General features: G+C 46.6%; 1 protein-coding gene across 4 annotated transcripts in view; it reads left to right on the top strand.

The window, feature by feature from the left end:
* Positions 1-14,696, top strand: part of FNIP1 (folliculin interacting protein 1) — a 64,673-nt gene that overhangs the window by 46,283 nt on the left and 3,694 nt on the right. For all 4 annotated transcript variants that reach the window (XM_040078023.2, XM_040078021.2, XM_040078024.2 and 1 more), the window contains 9 exons: positions 25-160; positions 695-896; positions 1,282-1,367; positions 7,520-7,666; positions 8,567-8,736; positions 10,036-11,461; positions 11,803-11,971; positions 13,657-13,854; positions 14,188-14,303. In XM_040078023.2, the coding sequence (XP_039933957.1) occupies positions 25-160; positions 695-896; positions 1,282-1,367; positions 7,520-7,666; positions 8,567-8,736; positions 10,036-11,461; positions 11,803-11,971; positions 13,657-13,854; positions 14,188-14,303 (2,650 nt within the window). The remainder of the gene's footprint in view (positions 1-24; positions 161-694; positions 897-1,281; positions 1,368-7,519; positions 7,667-8,566; positions 8,737-10,035; positions 11,462-11,802; positions 11,972-13,656; positions 13,855-14,187; positions 14,304-14,696) is intronic.

Raw genomic sequence — 14,696 nt, 5'->3', positions numbered from 1 at the left:
TTCTTACTCCTCTTTTTCTTGCAGCATCTCTTAGCAGTCTGCTCATCACTCCGTTTCCATCTCCGGGCTCCTCGCTGAACAAGAGCTGTGCCAGCAGCTACCAGCGGCGTTGGCGTCGCAGCCAGACGACCAGCTTGGAGAACGGCGTCTTCCCTCGCTGGTGAGCTGGGGAGTGAAATGCTGCTCGCTGCCCATACACCGTTGTCAGCTTGATTCTGCTCTTGCATACGTACATCTGCTCTTGCTGATGCTTTCGGTGGGGTGTTTACAGAGGTGTAAGTCAGGCTGATCTTTTTTAGTCTCTGTTTTCCTCGTGGCATTCGTTGGTTTTTTTCACTAACTGGAAAGCCTTCAGCGACATGTAAATCTGTAGGCTGTATTTTTGAGGATAAGAAGCCCTAAAAGCCTACTCAAAACACAAATTCTTGGCAGGGATCGGAGAGAACTAGAATACCGTATTCTGATCCTACAAATGCTTTGAATCTAGTTCCAGACTTTTGTGATCGCAGAATCGATTGATAGTTGTTTGTAAAAAATCACAAAGGGGTTGTTTTCAATGATGATGATTTGACAACACATGCAAGCAAAAGCTCTTTGTTGAAGTTTAATGTTGAAGAATTGAATTAGACAGGAAACCAAGGTACAACTTCACACAGTGTATTACATTAACTTTCCCTTTTCTTCATGCTCCAAGGTCCATGGATGAAAGCTTCAACTTGTCAGATGACAGCTCTGGTCCAAACCCAGGAATTGTTAGGAAGAAAAAGATAGCAATTGGGGTTATTTTTTCACTCTCAAGAGATGAAGATGAAAACAACAAGTTTAATGAGTTCTTTTTCTCACACTTCCCTCTTTTTGAGAGTCACATGAACAAACTGAAGAGTGCAATAGAACAGGTAAACACAGCTGCTTTAGCTTCTTGCACTTATACTGCTGTATGTTCTCCCAGCCCCGACAAATTAATTTCTAACTCCTGTTGCTAGTTACAAAAGTGGGATCAGCTTGATGTTGGGTGTGGGAATTGCATCACTGCAGTTAAATCTTTGACCCCTTTTATGCCTTGAATGGTGAAAAGCACAAAAGAGGCAGAAGCTGCAAATGTGCCTCACCTGTCTTCCCTCAGACGGGAAAGTTGGCACTTGGACCGTTCACTTTATCAGTTAAAAAAATTATTTGCATGACCAGTTGAATGAAAGATAAAGTCAAACACATGACTTGGTTTTCCATTTTCTGAGCTTCTGTAGCTTTGTGTTACTTATCTGTTTAATGATTGTTTTCAAGGCCATGAAAATGAGTCGGAGATCAGCTGATGCCAGCCAGCGGAGTTTGGCATATAACAGAATTGTGGATGCCCTAAATGAGTTCAGGTGAGCCTTATGTCTCTTGTCTGTTGTGTCCTTTTCTCCAAAAGCACTTGAGCCTATTTTAGAAGGATCTTCTTAGTGCAGGATAAGTAATTTAAAACATCTAAAGTCTTCTGCAAAAGTTAGTACAGCCAAGGACCGGTGATACCAAGCCATTCTAATGTGTCTGAGTTTTGGGATTTTTCCAGGTGTGTGTATCCATCAGTCTTGTGTGAACAGGACACAGATGTTAGAGGTTTTCTGTGCTTTAGGTGATAAGGAAGCTCCCAGTGACCTCTCTCTCTATTGTGGCCTGTACAGAGGGGGAAAAGCATTGCAAAGCCCTGTTAGGGAAATCCTCCTCCAGTGTGTATTGTCCTGATGCGTGAGCAAAGCTCACCCCTCTCTAAGCTGTGCTTTAAAGGCACTTTAGAAAAACACCTAGGAAGAGGGAGAGCTGTCTTTTCCCACAGTAAAATGCAGTGCTGTAATCTCGGACTATTGGTACCTGCAGAGCCTCTCTGTTCAACAGGTTTTACACAAAGTAGCACAGATAAGCACATCCCTGGCATTTAGCTGTATTTTCTTTCCATAGTTGAAGTCATGGGGAGGGAGTTAAGATGAAATCCGTCTGTTTTGAGTGATTCATCTCCTCTCAGATGGGAGTGGCAGGGTGCTTCCTTTTACAACCACTGTAGAGCTACTTTTTAGAGACATTATTGAAGACAGCACTCTGATGTTATAAAAAGAAAATTCTGACATCAGGATGTATTTTACTGAACAGAGAAGGATCCTGAGTGCTCACTTATTTTTCTACAATTCCACTTCCTACCTGAATGCCATGGATTAGGTAGCACTGCAGGATGAAGGCACAGGGTATTTTAAATTTTTTTAGAAGCTCCCCTCCAGGCAGTCACAAGGAAAGGCAGAGGATATGTCCTGTAGGGACAGAAGACAGAAAAGAGGGAGCACGTGGGCCTGTGGTGAGAGGTGGATGGGATGAGCTGTGCCAAGAGAGGGAGCAGAGGGAGCTCATGACTGCTGGGATCCACTGATCCTGCCCCGGGGCCTGAGACAAGTTCAGCAACTCGGAGCAGCCACGATGATTCCTCCACTCCCACAGCTCTGCTCTGCCTCTCCTCCCAGGTCTCCCTGAGCCATTTCTATGCCTTCCCACCCTCTGTTAACACCAGCTCCCCAGCTGTTTTCCAAACCTTCCCCCCAAAACATTCCATCTCAAGATATACTCGGCAGACTTTGCCCATTCTCCTTTGTCCTTCCAAGTTAAACAGTTCCAGAGCGGGGAGGGGCACCTATCCCAAGTCAAAAGTAGGAAAAAAACCCAAAACCTGAGAACACAGGCCAAATTCCCTGTGCTGGCTTTTCCTCCTGGAGGGAAGCTCAGCAGTGCTGAGCTGGATGGGGTGAGGAAGGCTGCTGTGGTCGGGCTGAGGAGGAAAGCACTGTCCCAGCAGACACGGACGGATTGGCACTGACTGCACACCAGGAGCTGGGATCATTCCCATGACGTGGCCATTGCATAACCAGCACTTGGAGCATGTAACCACCAGTTTTATGCAGAGGTTTCCATGGTGATATAAATATTGCTCTTTAATAGTGTAATGAAGTAAATTAAATCCAGTTTAATTTCATAGAAATGAATTTCCTGGGGCAGCAGCCTTTGGCAATTTTGCGTTTTGTTGGGGTTTTTTAAGGGATTGCATTCAGAGGTGGGCAACAGCTGGTGGCACCAGTCTAGGCAGGGTCCTTGTGCCCCTGTGACATGCAAGAGCATGTTTCATCCTAATTTCTATGACATGCAAGACCCTCTTCCTTTTCAAAGCAATGCATGTGTCTGTTAAGAACAGAGAGGTATATTTAAATACCAAAGGCTGGATACAAAGATGCTTTGGCACAGGTTCAGCAAACCCATTTAGGACACTATTATCTCTTTAGGTGTCTGCTTTCCCACTGAAGTCACGGGGAAGTCAGGAGACAGTCCTTTGTGACTGGTGAACCTGAGACTTATGTTGATTCCTGTCCTCTTAGCAAATTGTGCTGGAGGGAAGAAGGGTGCTGACTTCAGTGGGCTGGTGATTCTAAAATGTAATCCTGTTGCTGGTTTAACTCACTGCAGTCTGGTTGGTTTTAAGAAGAATTATTTTTTGTTTGTTTTTCTTTAAACCCCCCAGCATTTCAGAGGTGCTCAAGAGTAGCTGATGTGCACTCATCTGGCGATTAGAATAACCTCAGATCAGTGGGCACGGAGGGTGTGCTGCCCTGCTGATCAGGGAGGGTGACATGCCACCCCAGAGTCCCCCTCTGCAGGGAAGGGGCTGTGGCTGGAGGTCACTCCACGGCCTGCAAGGAGGGAGCTGGGTCAGCAGGCATTTACCTGCTGGTAGTGAAGGGGGAGAAGTCAGCAAAACAGAGCCTTCCTTTGCTCTTTTTGTCTTATCTGAGGAAAAACAAAGCTGCAAATGGAGGCTGTTGATAAATTTGCCATCAGTTTGGTGCCCAGCTCCAGGCCTACCTTTGCATCATTAGTCACTTTACAGCAATTTTTAATTTTCTAAAGCACTGATGGGTTTAGCTATTAACACTTGACTTAGAGGCTTAGAACTCTCTGTGGATGTCAGCTGTGCAGACGCATGACTTAGGAAATAAGCTACTGTACTTGCATAAACATTTGGGCTCCCCTGGTCCCTGAAGCCAAGGCAGCATATTGATAACACAGATTATGCATCCAACTAATACCTGTGTGGCACAAATGCAGGCTGGCAAGGAAACACTGATCTCAGGGCCTGGGGAAACACCTCTCTGCTTTCTGGCAGACAGATTTGATCCTATTTTCTGCCAGTAATTTTTAAGCAGCTTATGCTGCTGTGAACTGAGTGGTGCGTTGTGCTCAGTGGTGCCAGCATGGGCGCTGAGCTGGGGGGGAGCCCTGCTCCTGCATTCCCTGCAGGGGGGATGGCCTTTGTTTTGCTGTCCCTTTTTAAGGAAAAAATCATCTTTGTAAGGAAGGAATGAGGACAGGGAACAAATGCATGTGAATTAAGCTTTGCCATTATGTTGTGGCTCCTAAATAGCAGAGCAGCTCTGGGGGCACAGTGCTGAGGGTCAGTGTGTTTTCCCTGGGGAGGAAGGGGGCTGCAGCAGGATACTTCAATCCACGAGGAGCTATCTGGCTCGTTAGGTTTGTACAGCACCAGGGAAAGATGCCTTGGACTGGTACTGACAGTTGGCACTGAAATCGAGGCCAAAGGCCAGGGTGGTTTGGGGTGATTTGGGGGTGTTTGTGGGTGAGGGTGAACAGGGAGCAGCCCTGCCGTGCTCACTGTGGGAGCAGGGCTGCTCGCTGCGCTGCCATCTGTGCCCGCAGGGCAGGCAGACCCCAGAGGAACTGGGGTGGGGTTTGCTCAGGGCTTCCTTTCCACTTGGCCAGGCAGGGCTTCGTTGGCTCTCAGAGCCTGTGAGATGTGAAGGTGTTTCCTGAGGGGCTCCTCTGGCCCCTGTGCTCAATGCTGCCTTGCTGGGACCAAGGTGCCTGGAAGCTCCAGGCTGGAGTTCAGCCTCCCGGAGGCGTTTCCAAATATAAACCAATTTAAATGTACTGGAACCCTCAAAAGAGCAGAGTCTCTCATTAGCTGAGCTTTCCCTCACATGCTGGTGTGTGTGTGGGGGGCGGGGGGGAGGGAGTACTGCTGCAGATGGCCAGGAGGAGAGGGGCCAACTGGGTTTTTAACGATTGTTATTTTTAAAATCCAGTTAACTTCCCTGTAGTGTGTGAGGAGGGTTTCTTCGTGTTGGTTTTTTGTTTTGTTTTCATTTTTGCCCTTTGCTGCCTGGCAGGAGAGCACTTCCCTAGGTGTTTGATGAGCTGGGAAGCAGTTTAATCCTTGCCCTTGGTGTGTGTGCCATTGCTGCCTTCTCTGGCATGGAGGGTTCCCTGCACTGCAGTCACATGCCTGCTGGCCACCTGCCAGGGCAATCTGATCTGGCTTGGAGGAAACACTATCAGCTGCAGATGCAGCCAGGGTTACCAGAATAGTAAATAACGAATCACAAGACTCGGGCTATCTTTTCAACGAAAACAAGTATTTTAATGTGTTGGGTTTAGTATAGAAGTAGTTTCTTTTTTCAAAACAGCCGAGCTGCAAGAGGCTTGGCTTGGGTTAGTTTGCATAGGCTGGAGAAATAAGCTGTATTTTATGTTAAGTTGGCTGTTTATCTTCAGCTTCTCACGTCAGTCTGGGGAGTGTAAGTTTTCATACTTGTTTTGAGCTTTGAAACTCCTTGAGTTTGAGATCCTTGGACTTGAGGTTTCTTCTTTTTTGGGGGGCATCTTTAACATGCACTCCAGTTAATGGGCTGTGAACACAAAGCTTGCCCCTAATAATGCCCCCCCACCCCAGTCCCAACTTGCCCCTGCAGAGGAATGAAATCCCAGTACCCCAAGACTGTTTGTGCTGCTGGAGACCCTCTGGTGCCCCAGAGGCAGTGCTGGTGTCCCTGGCTATGTGCCCCACTCGTGTCTAGGCAGCAGAACTTGTGCCCTGTCAGCAGGCTGGGCTTTCCTCCCAGGACAGGACCAGCAGCAGAGGGTAACATGGAGCAGCTGCTGAGGCTGCTCCAAAGTGACCCAGCAGGGAGCAAAGCCTCTGGGGGCTGGAGAGTGCAGAGGTAACTCAGCTGTCCCCCTCTCCAGCACTGACTGTTTTGTGGTGCTCTCATCATGTTTCTGGCAGTGGAGGATTTGAAGGTCTAACCTTTGAAGAAGACAGGGTTGATTTTGACTGTTGTGAGCATGAGCACAGAGAATGGGTTTTGTATTTGATGAAAACTGGTAGAAGAAGTAAGGCAGACAAATCCCATTGCCCCCTCACCTTCGTCCTTCTGGAGCAGCCTGGTGACCTCGGGGAGCAGCTCTGGGGTCACCACCCAGCTGCTTCTGTGCCCAGAGCTGCAGTAACTGGGGGGTGACTCCCTCCTCCCCGGGGAGCCCCTGCACCAGGGCAGGATGTGCTGTGCTGCTGCTGGCGTGCAGCTCTCACTTCCTGGGAGTTTCACTTCAAACACTAAACCATGGAAGATTTGGCAGCTGCTGCCCCAGTGTGTTTGCCTGCCTGGTGTGCACTTTGCTTCTGAAAGTGTCCATAAATTTTGAGAGCACGATGTCCAGAGAAGATCTTTATAAATCAGGGGTGGTGCTAGGGATAGTGAGGTAATGTATATCTTTGCCTTTCAAAACAAAAGTACTTTGCCTGGAAAAAACAGTGCATTAGGTGGGGAGAAACCTGAATGGATCAGTCATTTCCCATGTCCTTTTGGGTTTTTTCAGGCTTACATTTTTACTGTGTTAAAAATACATCTTCCCATAGTGTCACAATGTAGGCTTTGTACTTAAAACTAAACTATAACTTGTTTGTATTTTTGAGTAGTTTTAACAGTAATCTGAGGGATTTTAATCTGGTATTTTATTGCAGAGCCAGTTTTTAATCACACATTTGCTGTCCTCTGTAGAGTCAAAAATGATGCGGTGAGTGTGTAGTAGGAGCAGCCACAGGATCACTTTGACTCTCATACTCTCTATTTAAAGCTAAAGATGTGAACTGGTTCCCTGCTCTACAAACCCACACTTGGGTAGGTTTGGCCTGGAGATAGACCAAGTTTTTAAAGCAAGGAGGAAGTTAAGGTATTTTTATAAGTCAGATACGTATAATCTTGTCCTAGTCATAAATAAAGCAGAAGTTTGGTTGAAATGAAATTAAGAACAAGCAGGGAGATAAAAGCAAGAAGGAATCATCCATTCCTTCTGCATTCAGAACAGGGCAGCTCTTGAATCGTGACAGGGAGTGTTGCTGTGTTTGGGATCAGGTCAGGTGGATGCAGGAGGAACCTGTGAGCTTCAGCTCTCAGAGCTAAAGGGTAAATTCGTACTGTTTAATGAACAACATGGTTTGGATAATGGTTGCCGAGAGAAATTTTGTTTCTGATAGAAATGATAGCTGGATCTAAATATTGCACAGAATTCTTTTAAGTTGGGATTTCTACTTTTTTGTTGTTGTTTGGGGTTTTTTGTTTGGTTTTTTGGGCGTTGTTGGAATTTTTTTTTGCTTTTGTTTGGTTGGTTTTTTCTTTAACCACCTGGACTTTTTGGTTTTGTTTTCTAGAACAACTATTTGCAATCTCTACACGATGCCACGGATTGGGGAGCCTGTCTGGCTCACCATGATGTCAGGGACACCAGAGAAGAACCAGCTATGCCATCGCTTCATGAAGGAGTTCACTTTCTTGATGGAAAATGCTTCCAAAAATCAGTATGGTGGATTTCAGTTTCTCAGTTACATATGTGATTGTGCCTTTTTATTTCAAACTAATTTTTAAATCGGTTGTTAAAATCCTGGTAATCAAAGAAACAAAAGGCCATCCATAAATACCTTCTTTATGAAACAAATAAGAAATTATCTCATTAAATTCCTGCTTTCCCAAATCTTGGTAGAGGCTGAACATCTGAAACATGTCCATAGGAAGTGTGTGTTGTGTGTGGGTGTCTGGAAGGGGATGAAGATACCTTACAAAGGCATTAACCTACCTTTCAGAATCAGTTATCATATGACAAGCAGGATTAGGCATTCAGGAAGAGCTGTGTCTGTAATACTGTCAGACCACACATTGCTCTCAAACCTTAAATCATTTTAAAATGCCACTAAAGAACTGCTGTGCTCATTAGTGCTCACTTACCTCTGGCCCTGGCCTCAGGCCCCAGCTGTGAGCAGATGCTGAAAACTCATCCCTACTCACAAGTGCTAAGGGTTTGGGATCTCCTTGGAGTACAGGGGCCACACAATGCCACTGCTTTCTTACAGTGAATGAAATAAATAGGTTTTGAGATGTTTTCCAACATAAAACTTGCAAAATAGGAAGTCTCATAATTATTGCCAAAAAGAATGAGATGCCACAAAGTTAAAATATTTCATTTTACTTTAAATATGTGTTCTAAAAAAAAGAAGACATAGTTAAAAGTTTTTTGCAAGGATGGGAGGAGGGTCCAGCCATCCTTTGTCTCCCCAAGGAACCAAGACTGAAGGGATGATCTCTGCTGATTTTTTCAGGCTCTTTCTTTAATCTTTGATCCATACAGATAGAGCTGCTGTCAGTTTAACATCTTGAGTGTGTATCTGGAATAAAACCCAACGTGTTGAACATTTTACTTTCAGGTTTTTACCAGCTTTGCTGACTGCAGTGCTGACTAACCACCTGGCCTGGGTCCCCACTGTCATGCCCAATGGCCAGCCACCCATAAGGATCTTCCTGGAGAAGCATTCTTCCCAGAGTGTGGACATGCTGGCCAAAACTCATCCCTACAACCCACTGTGGGCTCAGCTCGGTACGTGGCAAATACCTCTAAATCCCCAGCAGCTTTACAGAAATGGGAGTGCACGAGGTGGGGTTTATGATGCTTGTTACTCCCCTCCCAGGTTATTTATTTTTCAGTACAAAAGGAGACAAAAGTGTGCTTCAAGCTTAGAGGTGGTTGCTGTATTTTTTTATGCTCTAAGTTTTTATGGCATTGTCCATTATAAAATGTTAGCCAAAAAGTAAAGCCCCCTTTAGTCATCTCTGTTGGGTCCCTTAAGCTCACCTGCTGTGGTGCTGGTGGAGGATTCCAGGCCTCCTCTGGTCCTCCTCCTCCTATAAGGAAAATAGGCTTTTATTTTTTGGGATGCTACTATCGCTAAACCTCAGTCTGGAATGAGAAAATCAAGAAAATTAATCTTTTGATCAAAAGTGAATATACTTTTAATACAACAGAGTGATGTAGAGCAGGAAGTCACAGCTTGGCAACCCCCAGGGAAGGTCTCGGAGGCCAGTCAGTGGTGGGACTGGTCACACTGTCTGATAATTGCCCAGTAGAGAAGAGCGGGTGAGGTCAGATTGTCCTGCTCTGCACACACACTCTCATGGAATTCGATTAGGGAAGGGAAGGAAGGTTTTCTGGGGCTGTCCTATTACTGTACAGGTAAGAATGGCCAGGGTGTTGGCAAGAAAACTTGATTTCAGGCCTCATGTGACTTGAGGGATGCACTGTGGTTAGGGTGGCCTTTGAGAGGACTCCTTGTCCCCTCACCCCTGCAGTCATGGGGTGCCCTAATACCTCAGGCACTTCCGCAGGTCACTCGAGTACAGCCAGAACACCCCATCCAACCCACAGCAGAACTCAAGGAGGGGAAGAAGAGGAGTTTGGCTTCAGCCATGCACCTGTCACGGTCACTTTTTGTCCTCGTTCCTGGCATAGGTTTGTTTCTTTTACAGCTTTCTCTTGTGGGTAAAAGTCCAGCACAGTTTCCAGACTCTCCAGGGTTATTTGGCACAGATGCCTCCTCTCTCCCATGGGTGTATAAGGATCCCAGGAGATGAGTCTCCAAAGCTGGAATGAGGTGGTGTGAATGCTCCCTGATGTGTGAGATCAGATCCCTGACCAGTGGCTCACCTTACAGATGATACCAACAGCATCTTTGGGCTTCTCTTACTGAAAACAGAATACAGCACAGATGTTGTAACTCTACTGCTTTAGTATTTTTCTCTTGTAGACCTGGTCTTTGAAAACTGGCACAACAGCTGGCTGTTAGAAGAATAAATTATTGCAAAGATGCCAAATAATTGTGTGTTTCATATCCTGTCCTAGGTGACCTGTATGGGGCCATCGGATCACCTGTGAGATTAGCGAAAACAGTTGTGGTCGGCAAAAGACATGACCTGGTCCAGAGGTTGCTTTATTTCCTCACTTACTTCATCAGATGCTCTGAACTTCAAGAGACACACCTTCTGGAAAACGGGGAAGACGAGGCCATCGTCATGCCTGGCACTGTTATCACTACCACGCTGGAGAAAGGAGAAGTGGAAGAGTCCGAGTATGTGCTTGTCACAATGCACAAGAACAGGAGCAACTTGCTTCCCACTGAGTCTGAAGAGATGAGAGCTCCCAACTGCAGCTGTAAATACTGCAAATGTCCCGTTTCCCTCGCACAGAACATAGAAGGTGTTGCACAGCAAGAGAGAGAAGACACGCAAAGCACTCCTAAGGTCGAGCTGGAATCTTCTTCAGATGAGAACAGAACCATCGTTCCTGAGGACGGCCAGGAAGACGCTGTGGATGTGACACAACCGAGGCCCTGCCTGGATACCAAACTAGAGACTACGGTGTGCACGGGGTCTGCTTCGCCCGAGAAATGCGTGGGGACAGAATCTTGTTTGGTGCCAGCAGCGAGCCCGTGGAGGAGCGAGGATGCGCTGGAGGCGGGCAGCCAGGCGGGAGGCGGCACAAGGACACCCGGCATCGCTGTGGAGAAGAAGCCGCCCGATAAGCTCTTCATGGACGCGTTCCCGTGCAGCGCGGCCGAGGCTCAGACAAAGGTGACTTTCCTCATCGGAGATTCCATGTCACCTGACTCAGACATTGAGCTGAGAAGTCAGGCAGTAGTGGAACAAATTGCCAGGCATCACAGCCCGCCAGCAGCGGAGGCAGGAGTGTCTGCTGATCAGAACTGTGAAGCTAAACAAACTGTTGAGGACCAAAATAGAGACTGTGGGACAGCTGAACCCTTTCCTCAAGTTGCTAGTGAGCATCAGAGCTGGAACCCAAACCCGTACAGTGCTGAGAGCATGAGTCTGTTTGATGAATATTTCACTGATGACAGTTCAGTTGACACCCGGACTACTGATGATATTCCAGGGCAAGCGGCTTCGAACCTTCTTGCTCACAACAGTAGTGTAGAATTTTCTAAAAAGCTGTGTACAAAGGCTTGCAAACCACCTAGTGAATTTTGTAAATTTATGGACTCTGTTCGACAAGAGACCTACAAAAACTGCTTTAATGAGCAGGACCAAAGAGAGAAAATCTCTATTCGCGTCCCCCATGGGGACAGAGAAAATGTAGAGAAAAAAGTTGCCCCGGGAATTGATTGGGACATTCCAAGAAATGAGAGTTCAGACAGTGCCCTGGGTGACAGCGAAAGTGAGGATACAGGCCATGATCTAACTAGACTGGGCAGTAACTACTATGGAGGAGAGCAAGAAGATTGGGCAGAGGAATATGAGATTCCCTTCCCTGGGTAAGTACTGTTCAGCGCTAACAGAGCCTCTTCTCATGTCACATATTTGGAGGACTGTAGCCTAACTTGGCATCAGGGGTTGGAAAAGTGTCTCTTGAGTTTGCTGGCTGTTGAGGAACACTGAGAGATCAGTGGTCTGGAAAAAAATGCTAATGGTGTATTGTGATCTTGGCTTGTGTTCTCTGCTTCCATGATGAGCTGACTGCAAAAGCTGACTGTAGACTTTTAAAAAAGTGCTTGACTTCAAGTTAGAAGAGATATGAAAGATAGAGAAATGCAACCTCTGTAAACTGAATTTGCTGCTTACTGCTGTACATCTCTTTGATATACCTTTCTTGCAGGTCAAAGTTAGTTGAAGTCAACTCTGTCCAGCCCAGTATTGCCAATTTTGGAAGATCCTTGCTAGGAGGCTACTGTTCATCTTACGTCCCTGACTTTGTTTTGCAAGGAATAGGAAGTGATGAAAAGCTGAGGCACTGTTTGGTGTCAGATTTGTCTCATGCTGTGCAGGTAATTAAGCTATATTTGGTAAATGTATTTCTCACAGTAGGGAAAGATAAATGTTTGTGAAGGTACAAACCTGCTGGAAGTGGAAATATTTCCTGTCACAGCTCCTGTCAGATTTCTCCAGTCCCAGGTCACCAATTTTTTCTCCTCTCTCAATTAATGGATCTGAAAAACGTGGATATTTCGCTGCAAATCTAGAGCACAAAAGCTCAGACTCCCACGGAAGCCAGCTGGGAGGTTGTGCCCTGAGAAGATGGATCTCAGTGCTAAGCTGTATCATTGTCTCTTGTAGGCTTGGCAGCTGATGCTTGCGTCCCCACAGGATGGGATGATGTTAAACAAGCCCATACGCTAAGGGCTGTGCCTCTTCCTGGGCACAGAGTCCTTCTGCAGTGGTGCAGAAGCTCCCATTGCTCCCTCCTCTGTCCCTGCATGTGTGCCCAATGTGCTGCTGCTGGTGTGGCAGAATGTGTTCTCCAGGAATGCTCGGTGTTTTGGTGACATTGTGCCTTCTTTAGGATGGTAGTCCATGTGTCCAGTAGCGCTGTCTTCACTGGAAAAGGAGAAACCAATGTAAAGATAATGGTCTGAAGGAAACTCGTGCTTCTGACATGTTGGAGATCATCTCTTCTCCACAGCAGTTTTTCCCTAGATGAACTGGGGCATGACTGGTGTGGTATTTCCTCCCCCTTTTAGCAGGAAAGATGCAGAGAGCAGGCTGTCACTGAAAGTGTGACATCTGCTCCTGCCTGGTTTATTCCCCAGAGAATAAGGAAAAGCAGACTGGTGAGCAGCCACTTTCCTGAGACTTTCCAAAAATCCGCTTTTCCCTACTTCTCACTTTAACAACGTGCATTAGACCAGCTGCCCTTCTCTGCATGCCTGTCCCCCTGCCTTGTGCCCTGCCCAACAGGGGATGAGTTTTGCTCCTTGAGTGGTTGTTCCAGGGGCTTGTTTAAGCTGTTTGGGAAGTGTAATTGAACTTCAGGTGAGAGAGGCAGCAGTGTTAGGCACCTGCTGCTGTGGCACAGATGTGTCTTGAAATACAGCCTGAGAGAGATTTTTGTGCTAATCTTCAGGTAAAACAGTAACTGCATCCCAGTGCCTGTGTGAAGCCCTTGCTGACTCTTTGGAAGTAGATAACTGCTAACAGTTCAACCCAGAAAGTTTATTAGGGAGGGACCTAATACCCCCTTTTTTGAACCCTTTTTCATGGCTTTGGAGAGGTGGAACACAGCAGGGGTGGGTACAAGGCACAGCCTTGGTTCCTAACTCCCTCTGCTGGCCTCCCGTGGAGGAAAACCAGTGACAGCTGGGAATAATCTGACCTCGTTAATGCAGCTACGCTAAACAGCAAGTTGGATTTTAGGTGCTTTCAGTTTTAGGAGTTTAAAATACACTTTAGATATATCAGAACTCTTTATATCAAATACCAAAAGATGTAACTGTCAGCCAGTGACACATTTTAAAGCATGTAAGAAAAGATAAAATAGGCACTATCCTTCTAAGACTGTGCCTTGCTCACAAAGCCGCTGTGGTTTTACTGGATGGAATGCAATGTGGGCAGATGTGTTTTAGGTGAAGCAGTGTCTGGGATGCTGTTCTGCTAGCCAGGATGGTGAAGTTTTGTGAAAAGACTGCTGTCATTTGTCATTCTCAGGGTTCTGCTCTTCATTTTTTGTTCCTAGCACCCTGTTCTGGACGAGCCCATTGCAGAAGCTGTCTGCATTATTGCAGACACGGACAAATGGACGGTGCAAGTGGCCAGTAGCCAGAGGCGAATGATTGAGAATAAACTAGGAAAAGAAGTGTTAGTCTCCAGTCTCGTCTCCAGCCTGCTTCATTCCACTCTTCAGCTTTACAAGCATAATTTATCTCCAAACTTTGTAAGTCTAAATGAAAATCACGAGGGCAATGGTTTTGAAGCACCCTTTAACTTCACAGGTTAAAGATGTGTAAGGCTCTGCCTAGTGTTTGTATTCATAGCCAGTGCAACTTCTGGTGTAGCTGTTTGTGATGCCTATTGAAATACCACTCTAATCAAAACAGCTCATTAATTTTGATTTAGCATGTAATCAAAGGCTTCTGCTGAAAAATTAAAGTCCTGCCAGTGAATATCTCACCTAGACACGGCCACAGAACGGTCAACGGGGGTATGTGATCTGTGCTTTCTGGTTTGGTTCTGTCTTCTCCCTGACACAACTCCCTTTGCTTTTTAGTGTGTGATGCACTTGGAGGATCGGCTGCAGGAGCTCTACTTCAAAAGCAAGATGCTGTCCGAGTATCTCAAGGGCCAGATGAGAGTCCACGTCAAGGAGCTGGGCGTGGTGCTGGGGTATGGTCACAGACTTCTCCCAGCAGTGTAACCCTGGCTGTCCTGGTGCCACACCCTCCACCTGGGCTTGTTCCTAAGCACAGCGAAATGGATTCCTAAATGGGACCAGAACTCCTAAGCTGCCCATGGCTTCAGGCTTCTCCTTAGCCATTGCTCAATCACAGGGAGCCCCTGGCCTTTCTGTCTTCCCCGTGGGCAGGAAGATGGGCTCAGCACTCTGGAGCTTGTCAAACTCCCTGCTTTGTCACTGAACTCCCTTCAGTTGTCACTGAACAACATGGGGCACCTGATTCCTCCAGGCTGACTTTCCCTACATGGCAGGAAACACTCTCTGTGTCATGTAAGGCACATAATACTTCCCTGTGGGTGTGGGACATGGGCAGAGGAGCTATT

Source organism: Hirundo rustica, chromosome 14 (assembly GCF_015227805.2).
Source record: "Hirundo rustica isolate bHirRus1 chromosome 14, bHirRus1.pri.v3, whole genome shotgun sequence".
Taxonomy (NCBI): Eukaryota; Metazoa; Chordata; class Aves; order Passeriformes; family Hirundinidae; genus Hirundo; species Hirundo rustica.
Note: the sequence above shows the minus strand (reverse complement) of the source record. Positions and strands in the feature narration are given on the sequence as shown.